We start from the raw sequence: 20,202 nt of genomic DNA on the forward strand, positions 1-20,202 counted from the left end.
GGGCAGTTAAGTAATGTTTTCTCGTCTTACAACCCTTTAGTCTTTAATAAGAAATAAGCCACCTAAATTAATCATAATGCTTAAATGTGTGAACGTGATTATTCCGAGCAGTGATGTGTAAGAGGGCCTTGCTAGTTGAGACTATGAACCTCAAGTGCTAAAGAGTTTGAATACTGTGTTCATTAAAGCGTTGTAGCGTAGAAATCACCACACTATACACTGCCAGGTTGTCCAGGCTCTAGGAGACTTCCCCATCAGGAGTGTTACCATAATCAACAAATGCTTAGTATCCACATACTGCAAAATACTATTTCTAGTGTCGTGGAGAACATATAGAAGTTTATGGCTTAGAGTTTGCCCTTCAACAAGTTCTAATTTACCTGACCTTAGAGACACAGGAAGATGTAGAATACTAGGAACTGCCACCAGATACAGGATGTGATATACTGCCTGGTGAGTGGTATAGACAGAGAGTGGTATGAATTTTGTCCTCAAAATTGTCTTCTGGGACTAACTCTCGAGAGAAGAAGAGGAAGAATTTGAACCAAGTCCTGAAGGATAGATAGGTAGCTTGGAGTTCCATCTTTTCATCTGTTTCACCATCTCAGATTCCAGATAAGGAAACCTACCCTTAGTATTGCATGTTGAATGTGCAAAAATTTGAAGGACATCCATTTTTCTATTAGAAAAGTAGATTATTTGATTTTATCTATCATGACTGAAATTTGTCTGTCTTTAATTCAGAGTCTCTCACTGGATTACTTCTTCAGTGCACAGAACATCATAAAGGCACCTTTGCAGTTGTTTTTAAGTGACTTTTAGAGATATAGTTATATACCCAGATATTTTAATTAGCATTGCTCTGAGTAGAGCTACTAATGGAAATCAACTTGGAACAATTAGTGTCTTCAAAGCTTTTGACAAAGTGGGTCTCTTTAAATGGAGGGTTGATTTTTTTCTTTTTTTGTTGTTTTTTTTAATCAATTAGCTGTCTCATAGTTACTGTGACCTACATGACGTTATATTGCATTTAAACCACACTGTTCAACCAAAAGCTTAATTCAGTAAGAGTTTTTGATTTAAGATAGTATATAGATAGATTGATATATACACACACATACAAATATACATATATATATCCTATCTAATAAAGAGGGAATATGCTAATTGACCCTCACACCATCGCAAAGATGACACCCACAGCCAATAAGGGGGGAATATGCTAATTGACTGTCACGCCCTGGTGGCGCCCACAGCCACAAGATGGCAGCGCCCAGTCCTCTCAGCCCAGCCAGACCCACCTGGGGAGTCCTGCTCCACGCACCTGCCTCCAGAGTCCCCGAGTCCCCTCATCCCCCCAGCCACTCAGGGCTGGCCCAAGGCACAGGCAAGCTTCGGATGGCGGCTGCCCAGCCGCCCAGGGCTGCCCAAGGCTCAGGTAACCAGGGCTGGACGAGGCTTGCGCTTCCAGCAGTGGCAGCAGCAGAGGTGTGATGGGGCGTCGCCTTCCCCTGATCACCGGGTCACCTCCCGCCCCTGAGGGCTCCTGGACTGTGAGAGGGGGCAGGCCGGGCTAAGGGACCCACCCCCACCCTCCAGTGCATGAATTTTCATGCACCAGGCCTCTAGTGTCTATGTATGTGTATATACACACTAGAGGCCCAATGCATGAAATTCGTGCAAGGGGCTCAGCCCTCACAGCCGCAGTGGCTTGCCTCAGACCTTGCAGACCTGGCTTTGTCCAGAAGGTCGTCCAGAAGGTCATTCAACTGTCCGGTCTAATTAGCATATTATGCTTTTATTTTATATATATATATATATATATATACACACACACATACATATATATATACACATACATATATATATACACACACACACACATAAGCATACTTGTTTTTAAGAAAAAAAGAAAGTTATGCAAGTGAAATAGCATTATGGACAGGAAGGAGAATTATGTGTTTTGGGACAGTAGGGTTAGAAAGACCATGTACCGTTTAAAGATTCAAACAATAGCATTTAGCATGAAACCTACTTTTTATCATCCTTACCCAGCCATCAAAATGAAGAAAGACAGTGTCCAGCTGTAGCAGTAGTTTGGTAGCAGGAGAATTAGAAGTAAAGGTACCAGTGCCTGAGGGGTGGGTCATGAATTAATAATTGCTGTGTGGCGGATGAGCCCCGTCAGAAGAGCCGAAAATGAGGAAGTTGCCTTGCAGAACGCTATCAATCACTCAGTGACCATAACTTCCAGTAATTAGTGTATTTTATGGGCCTTTGCTTCAGTGGCTCGAAAGCACATATGCTCCAGTCACAGCTAAACTTTGCCGGAGTAATATTCCAGGATGATTTATCCTCCTGCTGCACTGGGATATAACCCTATATTAGGTGAAGATTGTGAACTAAGCTGCAATAAAGTGTAAGTTTAGGTACAGTTTGCCCAGGTTGAGACCTCAATGTATCATGCTTTTCAGCATTCATGGTTAGGCTACAGCAAGCAATCATTTTTAACAGTGAAACAAATAAAGCAATTAAAGGAACAGCGTTAGGATATTGTACTTGTGAATTACTGTTGCCCTCTCCCCATTTAAGTGTCCACTGTAATAAGCTCATTTCTAATTTAAAAAAAACAAAACACTATTAGAAACATTTATTTGTAATGTTGTCTTTTCTCCATTATTATAGTAATCTTTAGGCTAGAATGAAGGCCTTCTGAATAATGGAGAATTGCTTGAATTATTTCACTGTGCTACTCTGTTTAGGCTCCTTAAGTTAAAATAAATTTTCTTTTTCTCAGTGGACTCTGCTGAGGACGAGTACTTCTGTTTAAAATATTGGCACATGCTAAGACGCAGTCCTGATGGGACTTCATATTTAGGCTCATTCTGCACCAAGAAAATGGTACTTTCGAGCTCCCGGGAGCACTTGGCACTTTTTGCACAGGCGTAATTAGTTATTTGCCGTGGTTCACCCACTGCACTAGAAATCTCTGGGCCTTTGTAGACAGGGTCCTTTGCCATTGCCAAAACATCTGTAGAGCCCAGAGTTCCTAGTAATCTAACAAGCTTTGCCACCAACCTACAGTATGACCTTGGGCAAATTAATTAAGCTTCTGCTGCCTCCATTGGGCCATACTTCTGTTTGTGTTAAAGAAATCCTGAGAGTTAATAGGAAAGTGTTATGTGAAAAGAAGTATACATTGAATAAGGAAAAGGCATGCATAATGCACTGTATTCTTTTTAGAATAAAATGTTTCTGCACCACTTTTAATGATGGCATCCTTGAATTTCCTTAAATAGAAACCAGGGATAAGCTGATTTCACCAAGCATGGGTGAAAAGGTATACACAGTTTGATGCTTTCGTTATATTTATTATTGCATCTTTAATTTGCAATGTATTAAAATACCATACAAGTTAAAACAATAATAGTAAAACAAACTAATTGTCTTTAATTAAAGTGAATTAGGTTTTGATTTTAATATATTTGATACAGTGAGAACTGATAACATGGAGGGTCCCCAAGGTTATTAGGGCATATTTCTGTTGGGCCTGATGGTGTTAGTAATAACCCTCTTCCTCATAGTTCTAGACATGAACAAATATGTCACTTCATCAGTCTCTGTTACTCGCACTTATGCCCCTCCGCAGGGGTTGCAGATTCCACAAGTTATCAGCTAATGGCGTTATACATTAAAAATTGAAGCTTTTCTCACTCCGAGGCCTTTCAAGGCTTTGTTCTTAAGCCCTAGACACTTTGGAGTGCAGCTGCAAACTATAGGCAGAAGATTAAATTAATTTGTAACTCTTTTTTTTTTTTTTTTGGTCCTGCATTACTAAATCCTCTACATTTAATTGAAACCCTACTTCAAGACGCTTTGTGTTTCTGTGTTCTTTGTTGTTAGTTTAACCTCCAAAGCACTTTAACGCTGGTAAATTGCTGTTATATCCTTTGGATTGTTTTTAAACCATTCAGTGAGAGGACAGTGAAATTGATACATGGGAAGAAGAGTAAAATCTTAGGGTAGATTTTGAGGTATTTAATATTTATTATGGTTCTTCACCAGCATAGTTTCAGTTGATTTAAACTCTCTCCCTAGAACTGTGAAAATTGGTCGTGGGATAAAATCTCACCTAGGGAATTTTATATAATCCAGTAGTTAAGTCTGATTTTTTAAAGGTTCCCTGTGTCTGAATGTTCCAAAGTAGCTGCTGCATTTCTGTAAAATGAAGGTTTAACTGCAATGCACAATCTAAATGCAAAATCCTTAGATGGAAATTTAATTGTGTGAAATGTACACAGGGTAATTAAGAACAAATTTCTGAACATCTCAGACTATAAAGTCCTCCTTCAGCTAGATCATCAGCTATGTTAAAGATGCTTATTTTCAACTTGCAGTTATGCCGAGAAACATAGAATATGCCTAAATTAAGAATTAAAAATTCAGTGCTCTTCAGCATAACTGTAAATTTAAAACTACTCCCACATTGTTGATATTCTAAGTGGGAAATGATCACCAAGAACATATCCTGAATTTCTGAATTTGTGTCCTGCATTTACTTTCTGGCTACAGTGTATGTTTTCTCTTTATGACTTCGTGGCAATAATTATTCTTATTATTAACAGAAGCCATTTTGTTGCTTTGTAAGTAAATATCTTCATTCTAACTTTTTGTTAACATACAAAGGTTTCTATCATGCATTGTCATGCATTTGGCAAATGTTATGATCACCCCCACACACATACATTTGTCATTTAAATTGCAAACATACTCAAATCCTACTAACACAAGAGTTCTTCATAAATTACGTTGGACAAATCAAAGATCAATAAGATGACACTAAGGAACAATCCTAGTTTTACAGTGAAATGTTAGTGGTTTACTGTTATTTAAATATATTCCCAAATGGTAAATGTTTTCAAAGCATTCTTTTTCTGCCTTTTACATTGTAAATCTCCCACTAGGAACAGAGTATTTAGCAGTTTGCTGAATCTTAAGTGTTTGGAATTAAAGTGCACTTTTAATTTAACATTAAGTAGAATCCACTACCTCCCCTAGCTCTACCTCCACCACCCCAAAAATAAATAAAGCTTTTCCAAATCTTTTGCCATGTGAGCCTGTCCACTCCTGGGAATGAAAAGAATGTGAGAGTCCTTTGATGAATTGCTGGCGCTTATGTGAGTCCACATTTTTCAATATGTGTTTTTTTAAACCGGACTTAAGCTGCCTATATTTAAATGCTCCTTTTGTAAAGATGATAAAGAGAGCAAAGATTTCTATTGGCTTAGCCCTAATCTGTTTGCTTTGTTGTGATTTTTTTTTTCTTTAACTGTTAACCTATTTATAAATCTAAATCTACATACAAAGGTCATTGGTTGGCTGAACTTAAACCATTTTACTCAGTAAATTTAATTAAGAAAATACAGTGCAACTCATAAGCAAATGAGTTTTTCCCTAGTTTTAAACCAAACCACCCTCTTGAGTGCTGATTGCCTTGCCCGACCCCTGGTGATACAGAAACAGGCAAAATTAAAAAGGACATTAAAGCTTCATTAAATCTGAAACACATTTAGTACAGTGACATATCTGCAGGCCATTTCAGAGAAGATTACATACTCTTTTTTATAAGTTTCCTAATTTATAATACCTTGACAATAAAAACCGGGGAAATGCAAGTAGATTAATAGACCAGTAGGGGTAAAAGATACAGAATGGCCCCCATTCTCCTGTCTCTGAAACGTTCAGTCATAGCAAATGTGCTCCCTCTTCCCCGTAAGGGTTCCATGGTTATTGTGACTTTTGACAGCCTCATGAAGAGCCTGTTCTTCATGCAGTCATATCTGCTAGGAACCCTTTTCCTTTTCACCTTCTCCTAATTGAACTTGATAAAAAGGGTTGGAGGGCCTGGCTATATATTTTCTTCTATTTTGCCACAAGACAAATAGTGTGGAACCTAAAACTGCAGCTGATTTAAACCTGGAAGGACAGGACACGCATAGAAGGCAGCTCTCTCTCCTGGGGCCTTAAAATGACTGCTTTGGTGCTGCTGCCAGTTTGCACTGCTGCAGAATTGGAATCCTGGACCTGTATTGGAGCAGCCCAGTGGTGACACAATGAGAGAGGAAATTATTGTTGTGCTGCTCTGGTCAAGAACAAGGAGCCAGTCTCTGTCCTCTGACTCAAAAGAGGTTAGACCTGCAAGATGTCTTAGAAGTTCTTCGAGGACTGTCATTGACAAGTAGGACTGAGATTCCATGGATGTCAGGAAAGTGCACACAAAGCAAAGCCAGTCCCAGGAATGACGAGTTCACTAGTTCAAGCATTGCCGCCTGTTCCCAAGCCCACTAGGGCCCAGAGGCTCCCAGCTGACCAGCCTGCACTGAATTGTCTGTGTTCTCCTGCATGGTGGTGTCTTACAGAGTAAATGTAAGACATTAAAAGCTGTCACTGCTGTCATTTCAGTACAGAATGGTTCAAATGCCTACTCCACCCATCACCACCGCAATAGACCACAGTGACTCCTCCTGAATTGATGGGCACACTCTCGTTAGCCAGAAACACTGTCTTTACAAAATAAAGCAAATCAATGACCTACATTAGATGGGGGTGGAGTGGGAACAGTGGAGAACTGAGTGCCTCCCCTTCCTAAGTAATCTATACTAATAAAAGGATAATATGCAAATTGGTCATGATGCCCTCACAGTAACAACCGAACAGCAGGCTGCGTGGGGCGACCAGGCCGGCAGGGGGGTTAGCGAGAGACGACCAAAGGACTGACCAGCAGGCTTCATGGAGCGACCAGGCCGGCAGGAGGGTTAGTGAGGGACGACCAAACAACTGACCAGCAGGCTGCATGGGGCGACCAGGCCAGCAGGGGGGTTAACGAGGGACAACCAAACAACTGACCAGCAGGCTGCGTGGGGCGACCAGGCTGGTGGGGGGGCAGTTGGAGGCAACCAGGCCAGCAGGGGGGCAGTTAGGGGTGACCAGGCTGGCAGGGAGGGCAGTGAAGGGTGACCAGGCCGGCGGGGGGGGGGCAGTTAGGGGCAACCAGGCTGGCAGAGGGGACAGTGAGGGGCAACCTGGCTGGCAGGAGGGGCAGTGAGGGGCAACCAGGCCGGCAGGGAGGGCAGTTGGGGGCGACCAGGTTGGCAGGGGGGGTAGTTGGGGGAGACCAGGCCAGCAGGGGGGAAGTCAGGGGCAATCAGGCTGTCAGGCAGAGGTAGTTAGGGGTGATCAGGCTGGCAGGGGGGGGCAGTTAAGAGCCATTGGGCCCAGATTGTGAGAGGGATGTCCGACTGCCAGTTTCGGCCCGATCGGGCTGAAACCGGCAGTCGGACATCCCCCGAGGGGTCCCAGATTGGAGAGGGGCCAGGCTGGGCTGAGGGGACCCCCCCTCCCGTGCACGAATTTCATGCACCGGGCCTCTAGTAACAGTATAAACACAATCACACAAAAGGAGTTTAGTTAACGTTCACTTTCTCTTTCCTTTACCCCATCTTGTGATGTTTTTGTTATGTATACTTGAAGGGATTAATGATATCCAGCAAATAAAAAAATATTATAACTTTATATCTTGAAAGTCAATGAACTCTGAATATACAAGAAATGAGTACAAGGTAATAAAGTGTATCAGGTATTCCATATCCTATATAATAAAAGGCTAATATGAAAATAAACCGAACCGCAGAACAACTGAACAACCGGTCGCTATGATGTGTGCTGACCACCAGGGGGCATGCATGGAACATGGCGGGTGTCGGCAGCAGGTGGCAGAACATGGAACATGGTGGGTGTTGGCTGTGGCCTGATGGTGGAGCAGGTGAGCAAGGGCTCCAGACCAAGGCAGGGCGCCAGTCACTGTCATTGGGGTGAGCCTCTGGCGGTTACTGAAAATTCTTTGCTCCCAAATGCCACGGTTCCACCCAGCGCTCGCACCTGCTGCAGGTGCCGGCCCCGCTCGCACCTGTTGCCAGCGCTGGAGCTGCCACTCGCACCCGCTGCCGGTGCCTGGTGCCCGGCACAGGCCCCGATTGCTCAGCGCCGTCAGTGGGTGTGAGCAGCAGCTGCCGGCCCAAATCACCCCTGAGGGCTTCTCCACTTCCCCCTGCTCCTGAAGGGTGATCGGGGCAGCAGCCGCCGCTTGCACCCGCTGACAGTGCCAGCCCCACTCACATCCCCTACTGGCGCTGCACCATCAGCGGGTGCGAGTGGGGCTGGAGCCATCAGTGCATGGGAGTGGTGGCGGTGGGAGTGGGGCTGCTGGCAGGGGACCAGGGGCCATGGCAGGAGGGGCCAGGCAGGGGCACAGAGGATGGGCCGAGAGCTGCCCCTGTGCCCACTGCAGCCTCGTGGCCCACAGTTCCTTTCAGGGTGCACAAATTTGTGCACTGGGCCCCTAGAATGTGTGTGTGTGTGTGTGTGTGTGTGTGTGTGTGTGTATACACACACACACACACATCCAAATGAGTGTTGGCCCTTTCAAAGTAGTCATCTTACATAGCTATATGGTTTGTTCCTATAACAGTATTGTTGCTCAAACTGGTTTTAGAGCTTTGAAATTTAATCTCAGTACCTTTGTGTCTATCCTTAGTAAGGAACAAAATATTCTTTGAAAATGGAGTTGGGTGTACTCTATGTTCATTGCAGCACTATTTATAATAGCCAAGATTTGAAAGCAGCCCAAGTGCCCATCAGTAGATGAGAGAATAATAAAAAAAAAAAGCTGTGGTACCTTTACACAATGGAATACTACTTAGCTGTTAAAAAAAAAAAGAAGAAGAAGAAGAAGAAGGAAATCTTCCTTTTTGCGACAGCATGGATGGACCTGGAGAGTATTATATTAAATGAAATAATCCATTCAGAAAAAGTACCATATGATTTCCCTTATATGTAGAATCTAACGAACAAAATAAACTAACAAACAAAATAGAAATAGACTCATAGATAAAGAGAACAGACTGACAGCTTTCAGAGGGCCTGAGGAGTTGGGGGGCTGGGTGAAAAAGATGAAGAGATTAAGCAAAAAAAAAAAAAAAAAACCTCAGACACAGCCCAGCTGGCATGGCTCAGTCTCAGTGGTTGAGCGTCGACCTGTGAACCAGGAGGTCACAGTTCGATTCCTGGTCAGGGCACATGCTCAGGTTGCAGACTCAATCCCCAATCACGTGTGGGGCGTGCAGGAGGCAGCCAATCAATGATTGTCTCTCATCGATGTTTTTATCTCTCCTTCTCCTTTCCTCTCTCTAAAATCAATAAACACACACACACACACACACACACACACACACACACACACACAACTCAGACACAGATACTGATTACCAGAGGGAAAGGGAGTTGGGAGGGGGTAGAAAAGGGTAAAAGGGGGGTAAATGGTGATGGGAGAAGATTTGACTTGACTTGGGGTGGTGAACACAAAATACAATATACAAATGATGTATTATAGAATTGTACACCTGAAACCTATATAAGACCAAAATTAAGTGACTGGTCTAGAAACACACAGCAGTAATTATAATTGGACTTAAAATTATACCCCTCAGCTTTTTGATCATCCAATTTTGTTAGATGCAATTCTAATAAAATGAGGTAAGTGTTCTCCTGTTATTTGAAAAGATTCTAAACATGATTCCAAAAGGAGGAGCTTAAAAATGTTTAGCAGTGTCTTTGTCTTTGAAATAAATGTATGACTTATCAAGATCTAAAAAAGCAGTGTACACTGGAAAGAACACTGGGTTAAGTTGCAGGTTTGAGGGTCAGTTCCTTGGCTTCTGGTAAACTGTGTGCAGACTTCTTCAATGGGACTCTGGGATTCTAATCTGTAAAATGGATTGATACTTTCTTAGATCCATTCCAGCTCCCAAGTTCCCTGATGTAGCGATTCTACTTAGTAGTTACAAATACATATAAAGGATTTTAGGCCTGAGAATGGGCCACATTATGCAAAATGTTGCCACTATTTTTTTAAATAAGTTATGATATCTTCGTTAATTTTATCTTGTTACTTTATATCAATCCTATTACTACCAGTCCCGTCACTTTGTTTTTATAGGTGAGGATCCAAAGACCAAAATTAAGTGACTGGTCTAGAAACACAGAGCAGTTTACAAATCAAGCAAAATTGTGGAGGCTCTAAGGATTCACTTTCACAGTGTTAGACTTAGACCTGTAGTTCCCACTTCAATCCCAACTGGCCATTTTCCCACTAGAAGTAGCTCTTCTAACTATGGATAGAAAATGGATGAAAAAACTAGCAAATAAATTAAAATAATGGCAAAATTTTCTATTTCATATTTACTTTCCCATTTCCTACAACCCTTCCTATCTGTATACTTGCAATTAAAACTCTAAGAGCTGGGGGTAGGAACAATTAGGTGTTTCCCTTTTACAAGAAGAAAAGCCCATAGTTTCCTTCTATAGTTTTGTATCTCTGTTTGGAAGAAACTGTCACACACATATAAATATGAATAATGCCCATATAGCTGAGAATATTCCTAAGAGAAACCACATAAGGATAATTTTATGCCATTTAAAATGCTCATTAAAATAAATACTTTGCTAACTTAATAAGATATTACTCAGCATCCAGTTTTTATTTACATGCTGATTATTTTTTAACTTGATTTTTGTTGTTGATGCTATTACAGATGTCCCCATTTCCCCCTTTGCCCACCTCTACCTAGCCCCTGCTCTCCCTTCTATCTTGCCCCAGCCGCCCCCCTAACCCCCATTCCCTCTGGCCATCATCACACTGTTGTCTGTGACTATGCGTTATGAATGTATGTTGTTTGGCTAATCTGTAAACCTTCTTTCATCCAGTAAGGATAATGTTTTGTTGTTAAAATTTGAATATTTTATTGGGGATGTAACATTGTCCATTGAAAATGTTCATTCTAAATATAACTCAATGTAATTACAATAATAATTTAGTTCGTGCATTTGCGGTTTTGAGCTTTTTATATTTGCTAGATGCAATTCTGAAATTTAACACTTGTCTGTCTTAAGGAGATCTGCCCTGCATGCAAATCTATAACTAGACAAATATTATTTCCTTTCCCAGCTTGCTCTTGGGAGGTTTCCATATCCTCAGGTAAGATTGTTCATTACTGCCGTTTGCCACTGTGACATTCATTCCTATGTATGAAGGTGCGGGGAGCAATTGTGAACATTGGAGCCACATACAAATAAATCTGTCCTGTTAAATTGAAAAGTGATATCTTAAAGGAGTCATTTAGAAGTCTCTATTGATTTTTGATTTTTTTTAAACTCCAGATTTTTTTTCTTTGTTAAAGGTTGAAAGCTATCATCGTGCTCTTCCTTTGTGTGACATTGGTGATGTTTTCCCTTATCCTAACCCAGTACCACATGCTTATATTGAGGTTGGGGAGAGGCACAGCCTTTTCTTGAGCTTTTGGATTCATTAAAATTGTTTGAATTAAAGGATTGAGATGAAAGGTAAAAATATCTAAATAGGTCCTCATTTTTGTTAAGCAAATAGGTGGACCCCCAATTTTATGTGGGTATGATTTTGAACATATTTTTAAAAATTGTGTCCTTTCCTATTCACATTTCTAAGAAAACAAACTATCCACTATATTACCATTGCTGGTGATAACCTTTAAATTTCTTTAAGATTTTTATTAAAGATGAGTGCTAGCACTTAAAATATAAAGCTATTTTGTGGTTAGAAAATGATTCCCCAGTGTATGTGGAGAAATAAGTGAAATGTCTAGAGGGATGAAAAATGAATGGTTTGACTGTTTTCCTCTGGTTGCTGCTCACTGTTTTTCTGGCATCTTGGTCTGTACAGGCCAAAGTGCCTGGAGGCATGTCTGATTTAAAGGTGGTGTTGGTCTCTGCTCTTTAAGCATCTATTAACTTGCTATTATTATGCAAATAAGTGTTGTATTACACATACTAATTTATGCATGGTTAGATTATGCAGATGCATCACAAACATGGTTATTGAATAATAGGATGGGATTCATTCTCTCTACCATCTTTTTAAGTGGTTTTAAGCAAATTCTCCTGGTACCCATGTAGACATTTAAAGACCCTTCACTTGCTGAAATGTCTGTTTTGTATTCTTTTTCTTTTACAGTTAAAGCCATTAGAGAAGTCGAAGAGAAGCTGTTAGGTTCAAGAATGTTAGTCTCACTTTTCACATTTATAGGCTTCTTTGTTTAAACATAATCTTTTCCTTAAAGAGAAAGTCTGAAATGTCACGATTGTTGGCATGCATGCTCGCATTTAGTGAGATTGTAGTGTGTACAGCTAGCTGCTTAGCTCTAGGTAGCCCATCAAATTAAAACCACATTTTCAGGATTTATAGCTCATTAGAATATTTATCTCGGTAAGCTTCTTATTGTGTCACTAATTTTTAAACAATTCACTGTTTGGCCAATTTGTGAAATCCCCTAAAATGTACTAAATCAAGACAAGAGGTCATATACACTATCTCAGACAAGTCGTAGTAGAAAACTTGTAAGTAATCTAATAAATATGCCAAAGATTGAGAATGTAGCTCTACTCTTGAGATACCAAATGTCTCGGGTAATTAATCGGTGAGACTGGGTGATAGGTCTAAGAAACGGGTTGCCATTGCATGTGACCAATGAAGCATTTGAAGGCTCTGGTCAGAGTTGGGAGGAGGCTGTATACCCTTGCAATACTGTTTCCCTGAATGTCTAAGTAAGTATATGTTTACTTGATCAGTCAAGTGGAAGTTGGAAAATTCTAATGTGCTGAACTCCTTAGTTAGCAATAACCTTTATGCCACAGTAGGGGGGTGGGGGGCAAGGGGACTGTGCTTCTTGAATCACAGTAGAATATTGCCATCAAATTGGGACTTTTGCTTCAAATAATAGAAGCAGCTTTGATACCATCAGGCCTATTTCCCAGATTTTTCAACAGAAGTTTGTGTGCTTTGTTGCTAGAATCAATAATGACTTTTGATAGAGTTGGTATTTATTTTACAGGCTTTATACTATAGACTGAAGATGGGGAAAGAGTACTTGATAAATTCCTTTTGTGCCCCCTCTCTTTTGCCCTCACAGCACTTGAAGAAAAGTGTTTATTTTTATAGTGTCACAGAGACTGGATTATTCAATAATACCTTCTCTTTAGCCCGTATTACCTCATTGGAACCCCCAACCACTCTGAGATAGCCTTCCCTCATAAATGGGGCAAGCAGACAGCTGCTTTCTCACTATGGAGCTGCAGGTGGTTTGGTGCCGTTGGATCCCAAATGGAGTAGTCTCAGGATTGGAAGGGATCTTAAACATCATTGAATCAAACCTCTCTACAATACCTGAAAAGCAAACATCCACACTGTGCTTGAATACCCCCAGAGGTAGGAAACTCACTTCTTTCCTAAGCAGCCATAGAGTCAAAGCAGCGTTCTATTTATCGAGCTGGGGACTGCCTCCCATTTGTCACCCCTTTCCTATCTGATTAAAGGAAGTCTGCAGATCAAATGAGATGGATATAAAACCACTCAGAAAAGTACAAAGGGCCACCCCACTGGCCTTGATGTTGGGCTGTAGCACAAACAACTTCTAATCGTCAATCTGAAGATTGCAAAAGGATGTGCTCAGCAACCTGCCAGCCGCAACTGGCGCCCAGCATCCACTGAGCAGAGGTGAGAGTGGGGAGGAGAGGCTACTTCAGACTCTTCCTTCCCCCAGCCCAGCGTCAGTGCTGCTGACAGCGTCATTAGCATCGCCTCTTCCTGCTGGTGACGGTGACACCGGCGGGCGACACTGTGTATACCCAGTGGGGATGCAGCCAAGGGAGGGGTGCTGGGAAGATATCTAGGAGAATCAGTGGGACCAACATAAAGGTTAAAGGACTGTATTTTTGTTGAGATAATTATTTTATATGAATTTCACTGTTTTGTGGGTTGGGCTTTTATTTGGTATTTGAAAATACTATCCATTTTTGTTTCCTTTAGGCCTTTGGCATACAGTGCAGGATGCTATAGAAAAGAAGGGCAAAGAACCACTAAAAATGCAGTCTTATTACTGTAGCTTATACTAGGAATGGTGATGTCTTAGATTCATCTAGCACCTTTCCACATGGAGTCCAGACACTTTCTGTTATCTGACTGGCTGTGTATCCACCCTGCAGGGACCGTTACTCCCTGCCTCCAGGAGAGCAGACAGGCTCAGAGAGGCAACACCCATTGCCTCAGTGATGAATGGGTACAGTTGGGTCTAGGATTTGCAGGTAACAGACCGAATGACTGGCCCTGTGTACTCTGAACTTGGTTGGCTGTTTGGATCCACTGCTTTTCGCCCTCAGCACCACCAAGCCTTTCACTTCTCTTGGTTTGTCTTCTCTGCTCTAGAGAGGCCTCTTGTGTAGATGAAAAGTGCTGAACATGGGAGGGGTGTGCCATTGTAGGCGATGACAAGACCATTCCCTAGAGGCCTTTTGCTTTCTTACCATGTGTTTAGCAGAGTGACAGGAGGATCAGAGGGCCCCAGAGCTCCAACTGACCCCAGTACCGTTCATTTCGGGGTGCCTGGGAAGCTTATTCTGCAATAGGACAATGAAAAATTGTGTTTAAAGCATCTTGCAAACAGAGAGTATCTCAATTTCTTGAACAATTTAGCTTTAATAGTAATCTGGTAAGATGTGCAGGTCTGGACAAGGACTGGAGCTGTGTATAGTTAATCATGTAGATCCGAATTCAGTTGACTTAAAAAACATGATGGTGGGCAATGGTTTGTTTAATGACACCATAATTTAGGAGAAATAAAAAAGATGGCATGCTAAAAATCATCATCCCTTATTCAAACTTTACAGTAGTTCCCTGCATTAGGATGATAGTAAATCCATTAAGGAGACTTCTCAGGGGATGCGCCAGCTCTGGCATTTGGAAATTTGGTAAGCAAGATGCCACAGGAAAGTAAGATAATACAGATACAAATGTATTTAAAGTACTTTTGCATATATAAAAATGTTGTTCTTCTTTTGGCGATATTTCCTGATCTTGGTTAATAAATTACATCAAAATGACCTGAAGTTAAAAAAAGGAAAAAAAAAATCTGAGCAAATAGTGCCCCTGGTATTGTAAAGCTTTGAATGTTTTCACACCCCATTAATTTATTACTTCTCTTTCTTCATCTTTAAATTTTTTTTTTCAAAAATTCCGACTCCCCGCTGCTGCAGTGATTTTCATCTTGTTGTTAATTTTCCCTGCTCCATATGGAGCTCCAGACATTTCACCTGGAGGCTGTACTAGATTTTGCTGTAGTGATCATACTTCCGGAGGCCAAACTGTCATTTAGGGTTCCTGGTGCATCTGTCTGCGCCAGGCTTTTCACTGGCATGGGAGAGTGTGAATAACAAATTGGATGCACCTGAGATTCAGATGATTAGTGTGTTTTGTGAATCTCCACGACTTGTAAGCAGATAGCTCTGGGGGGGTGATGGGAGGGCTAAGCAGCGACTGTGGGTGAATCTGTACTCACACCTTACATTTGGGGCTTTGCAAAGGAAGTGCAAACATCCTAGGCAGTCTGGGTGCAGAGAGAGTAACAAATATTTCATCCTGCCTTGTCATTGATTAGAAAAGAGCCTTTAATTTCATTTCACCCCATGTTGTGATTAATTTGCATTCTTTGTCAGAAGTTAATGGAGTTTTTTATGGTTCACTCTGAAATCCTTGAAGACATCAGACTTGATCTGATGTTTATACAACCGCCAGCGGAATTTTTTCGTTTGATTGATGGCAAGCTTGATGTTATTCCAAACGGCTTTTTAAGCTGTTTTTAAGAATTATTTGAATAAAATGCAAGCACGATATTGTTGTAAGACCAAGATTATCTGTTAAAAATCTGTTTCAAATAAAGAAGATGATAAGTAGTAAAAGGAATCAAAAACATAAGAGAGAGAGTGAATAGTGATGTTATTTGTTAAAAATACATAAGAATGGCATTCAAATAAATTGTTGCAATATATAGAGGTCACTTTTGTTGAAAATACCACCATCTGGGCAAGTAGAATAATTAAGACTAAGGTAAAAGGTGAGTCTACATCTTTAGGATTAAAAACCTTTACTACCAATTGGCTAATTCTCATTTATTCTGCCAGCTTTTGCCACCAATGTACGAAATAGAGATCTGCTGTTCTTTAACTCAAGGAGACAGGGTCTGTCAGGCCTGTTAGCTGAACAAAATGATGACATATTGCTCGTCTCAATAAAGAGGCATTCTTAAATCCCAATACAAGTTAAACATAAGTGGGTAATATAGGATTTTAAGTGAACGACTGGCCTTTTTCACAAGATAGTTTAGAAATGAAAATATCCTGTGGTTAAAAGCAAAATACCCCCGTTGTTCATGAGTAAGAGAAATGTGTTCACCCCTTATACACTCTGTATCAAAATACGAGGGCGTTTGCTCAGAACCCCCTGCTACTAACCCAGGAAGTATGTATTGCAAATGCTTTTTGATTACTGATACCATTTGTTTGATCTGGGGGCTTTTCCTTGCTTCAGCAGATTCTTGCTTTGCTGTGATTGCTGCTAGTGAGACTTACTCATAGGTCAACAAGCTACTTATCTGAGCACTTTCATTTAAAACAGATTAATTTATTTGCTGTATCTGAAAGTTTGCTAAATAATTGGGTGGTTTTAATTGAAGTTACTGCCTTCTGATCCTTGTATTAACATGATCTAAGGTCCTTTTTATTATATGCAATCCATATTATTGACCAGATTTGCCCTGTTTTCATTTAAATGTAAGCAGCTTGTCAAAGAGAAAATATTTTAACTTGGCTTGGAAACCTGCTATTTTAATGTTTTTTCTTTCAATTGACACACTGTCTTTTAAGCATTCATTTATTTTGTAGTAATAAATTGTGCTGTGGATAGAGTATTTTTATCTCATAATAGAGTAGAAAGCATATGTTATGGAAACTATTTTAAAATATTAAACACTTCACAAAAGCTAATGTTAAAATACTAGAATTTTTACTCCAAATTTTATCCATCTTTTAAAAGCCTTGGACTATATTGTTACTAATCCTAATTTTGATAATTTAACACTGTTTTATAGTTAATGTCAAATTTAGACCATAGATATCACTATCTTATTTATCTATTAATGCAGATCTATTAAGTATCCAGTTTTAGGTGTGAGGTCTTCAATAAAAAAATAAAATAAATAAAAAACAGCAGTGGGTAGGTAATACACCAAACTTCACATGCTCATCTCTACTTGATAAGAGTCCAAAAATAGCTATATGCAAGCAATTTTTTTTCTAAACAGATTTCTAGCCTACATGTTTTAATTCATTGTTTATGTTTGTCCTCACTATTTAGGATATAAACACTTCTAGCCTACATGTTTTAATTCATTGTTTATGTTTGTCCTCACTATTTAGGATATAAACACTTAAAATATACTGATATTTTACGCCATAAAGTCAGTGTTTATGTTCCATAATATGCAGAGGTGAAATTTAAGTGATATGAAGATGTTTACTTATACACATTTGCTTCTTCCCAGGAACCTTTTAACTGCCATGTCAAATGCTCCCAGTATTTATCTCATACTTATCAAGAGGTCAAATCATTTTATTTGCTTAGTCTATGCCAAATACAAGAGGTAGGTTCCTAGTATATCTTTAAGATAAAGAGAAATGGAAGATAAGTCATCCCCAAAGTGTGGGTAACTTAGAAATGTGAAAATTTCCATGAAAGATAAGTTACTTATTAATACCCCAGTTGAGGTATAGTAGTTAGCCAACTAGGTTAGTGATTCCTGTCTTTTTTTTTTTAATATATTTTTATTGATTTTCTTAGAAAGAGAGGAAGAGAGAAGGAGAGAGAGATGGAAACATCAATCAGCTGCTTCCTGCATGCCCCATACTGAGGATCGAGCCTGAAATCCAGGCATGTGCCCTGACAGGAAATCCAACTGTGACCTCCTGGTGCATGAGTCAGTGCTCAATCCACTGAGCCACACTGGCTGGGCTGTCATTCTTTTTTAAGCAATTACCTCGGGGTCTGATTTTATTGCACCTTCTAAACTATCATATGATGTATATCTCAGTTTAATTCAACATATATTTGTCATTGAGCATCTACTCTACCTGACACGGTGCTACACACTGAGCATACAGAAATGAAACAGATGTGGTCCCTACTCTCAAAGAGTCTAATCCAGTGGTGAGTGGGGTGGTGGTGGTAAGGCACCATAGACAAAGGAGAGTTGATGTAAAAGGAACCTCTAAGAGGTGGTATGATCTGGACTCCAGAGGAACAGGTCAGCTCACTCCAGGAAGCCATGAGAATTTCACAGAGTGGGTGATGCTTGAGCTTGGGCTCTAAGGCTGGAAGGATGGGCAGGCACTTTCCAGGCATTTTAATCAAAAGGAGAATCACCTGGTAGAAGACAAAGGTCTAAAGCAGCATGTTGTATTTGGTGTCTTTCTAATACTTCAACTCAGTAGGGTACTGCTACTATCATTACCTTCATTTCCCTAACAGTTTAGGAATTTCTGTAGGTAACTTTTATAGCAACACTGGGAAGGAAGTCAGAAAGGGGAGGGAAAAACAATAAAGGAGAGAGTTGGTATGGTATGTCAGGATGGAGATGACAAATGTATCAGAGACCAGATAATGAAATTGGGTTTGAGAATGTCATGAATTCCTCCTAGATGACTGGGAGCCAGTCTGAGGTTGGAAATCACTGCATTTTGATATCTCTGCCCCTAAGGTCAGTTGGCACATTCCTCTAAGGGGTTCCCAGCCATCCTTTATGAATTTGACTAGGCACATTACAGCATATTCTCCACACTTGCTAGGGGTGGGGGAGGGATGGAATTGTCATGATCACATACGCTAACACCTATGAGAGCACTTTGAAAAATATAAGGTGGTAAACAAGAGCAAGGTAATATTAGTATTATTTATATTAACAGAAAGTACTTTAGGGATTTACCTATGTAACACTGAAAATATATGACCATGTCTCACACCAGGTAGGACTAAAATGAATTACTTTTCTGATCCCATAGAGCCTTCCTTTACAGCCTTTCTTTTTTGAGTTACAATTTATCATTCATAATCACAATCATAGCATATAGAATTATATACGAAGTCCAGTCATTTTCAGTTCAGTAACTGGGAACCATGATTCTTTTATAATTTTTAAATAATCAGTTTAGCCCAGAAATAGAATTGAAGTTTGAAGTAATACACTTGGTGCCCGGGTTGGCTTTCAGGTTATGACTTTGTCATCTTCTCTTTCTCTTAGGCTCTGTGGTCTGGGAGACCTTCCATTTTTTCCCCCTTTGGTTTTTTGTTTGTTTGTTTGTTTGTTTGTTTGTTTGGTACTGTCTGCTACTTCATGGAATCATAGAATTTTAGGATGTGAAGAGATCTTAACAATGATCTAGTCCAACTTCTTTATTTATAGAGGAAGAAATGGGGGTCCATCACCATTAAATTGCTCACTCATGATTACCATAGTCAGCAACAGGGTCAGACTGTCCTCCTACTCAAGAGGGATGGTGGGGGACAAAGTGAGATAAGGCACCCAGAGGCTTTGCGCTCAAATGGCCATCCTTATTTTATCCACCCATCCACTCAAGTACTGCCTCCAACTGGTGTGTCTGCAGAGATGTAAATTGCTATCCCAGGATGCTCCATGCCTGCCAGGTAATTGCTGATGGATATGGATCCCTGGGGGGAAAGTGGTCTTCAATAGCGGGTAGCAGCAGCAGCAACAGACAAAGACATCAACTTTTATTATACTCCAGTGTTTTACTTATCACCATTCAGTATAGAAAACTTGGGTAGATTTGGGGCTAGGAGCTCATTGGCATCCAAGTTAAAAAGGGGGCAGACCTGGCCAAGCTTTGTTTGAGCACAGATTACTTTTGAGATGCTTAACCATTCTGGATTAATGCCTGGGGGGTTTGGGAATTCTTCCTCAACTAAAATGTTAATGATGCTAAGAACCCAACCCTCTTTAGTGCCAATAAAACAGACGAGCTAAGTTCATTGAAAAATCAATGAGTTGCCTAAAAGGAGCAAAGAGCTGATTCGATTTAGGACTAGAGATTGCCCAGGACACACCAGGTGGAAAGCGGGTTCCAGGGACCGCTAGGAGCTAGGAAAGGAGGCAGTTGTCTGTTTATGCACAGAGCCAAGGTGTCATCACCAAGGGATTGTGGGAAGCTGAG

General features: G+C 40.6%; 1 protein-coding gene across 3 annotated transcripts in view; it reads left to right on the forward strand.

The window, feature by feature from the left end:
* MAP2K5 (mitogen-activated protein kinase kinase 5) overlaps positions 1 to 20,202 on the forward strand; it is a 269,269-nt gene that overhangs the window by 169,393 nt on the left and 79,674 nt on the right. For 2 of the 3 annotated variants that reach the window (XM_079768368.1, XM_079768370.1), the window contains exon 17: positions 11,063 to 11,092. The exons of the other annotated variant lie outside the window; for it this stretch is intronic. In XM_079768368.1, the coding sequence (XP_079624494.1) occupies positions 11,063 to 11,092 (30 nt within the window). The remainder of the gene's footprint in view (positions 1 to 11,062; positions 11,093 to 20,202) is intronic. 3 annotated transcript variants of the gene reach the window in all.

The sequence above is a fragment of the Cnephaeus nilssonii genome (genome assembly GCF_951640355.1).
Source record: "Cnephaeus nilssonii genome assembly, chromosome: 4".
In the NCBI taxonomy this organism is placed as follows: Eukaryota; Metazoa; Chordata; class Mammalia; order Chiroptera; family Vespertilionidae; genus Cnephaeus; species Cnephaeus nilssonii.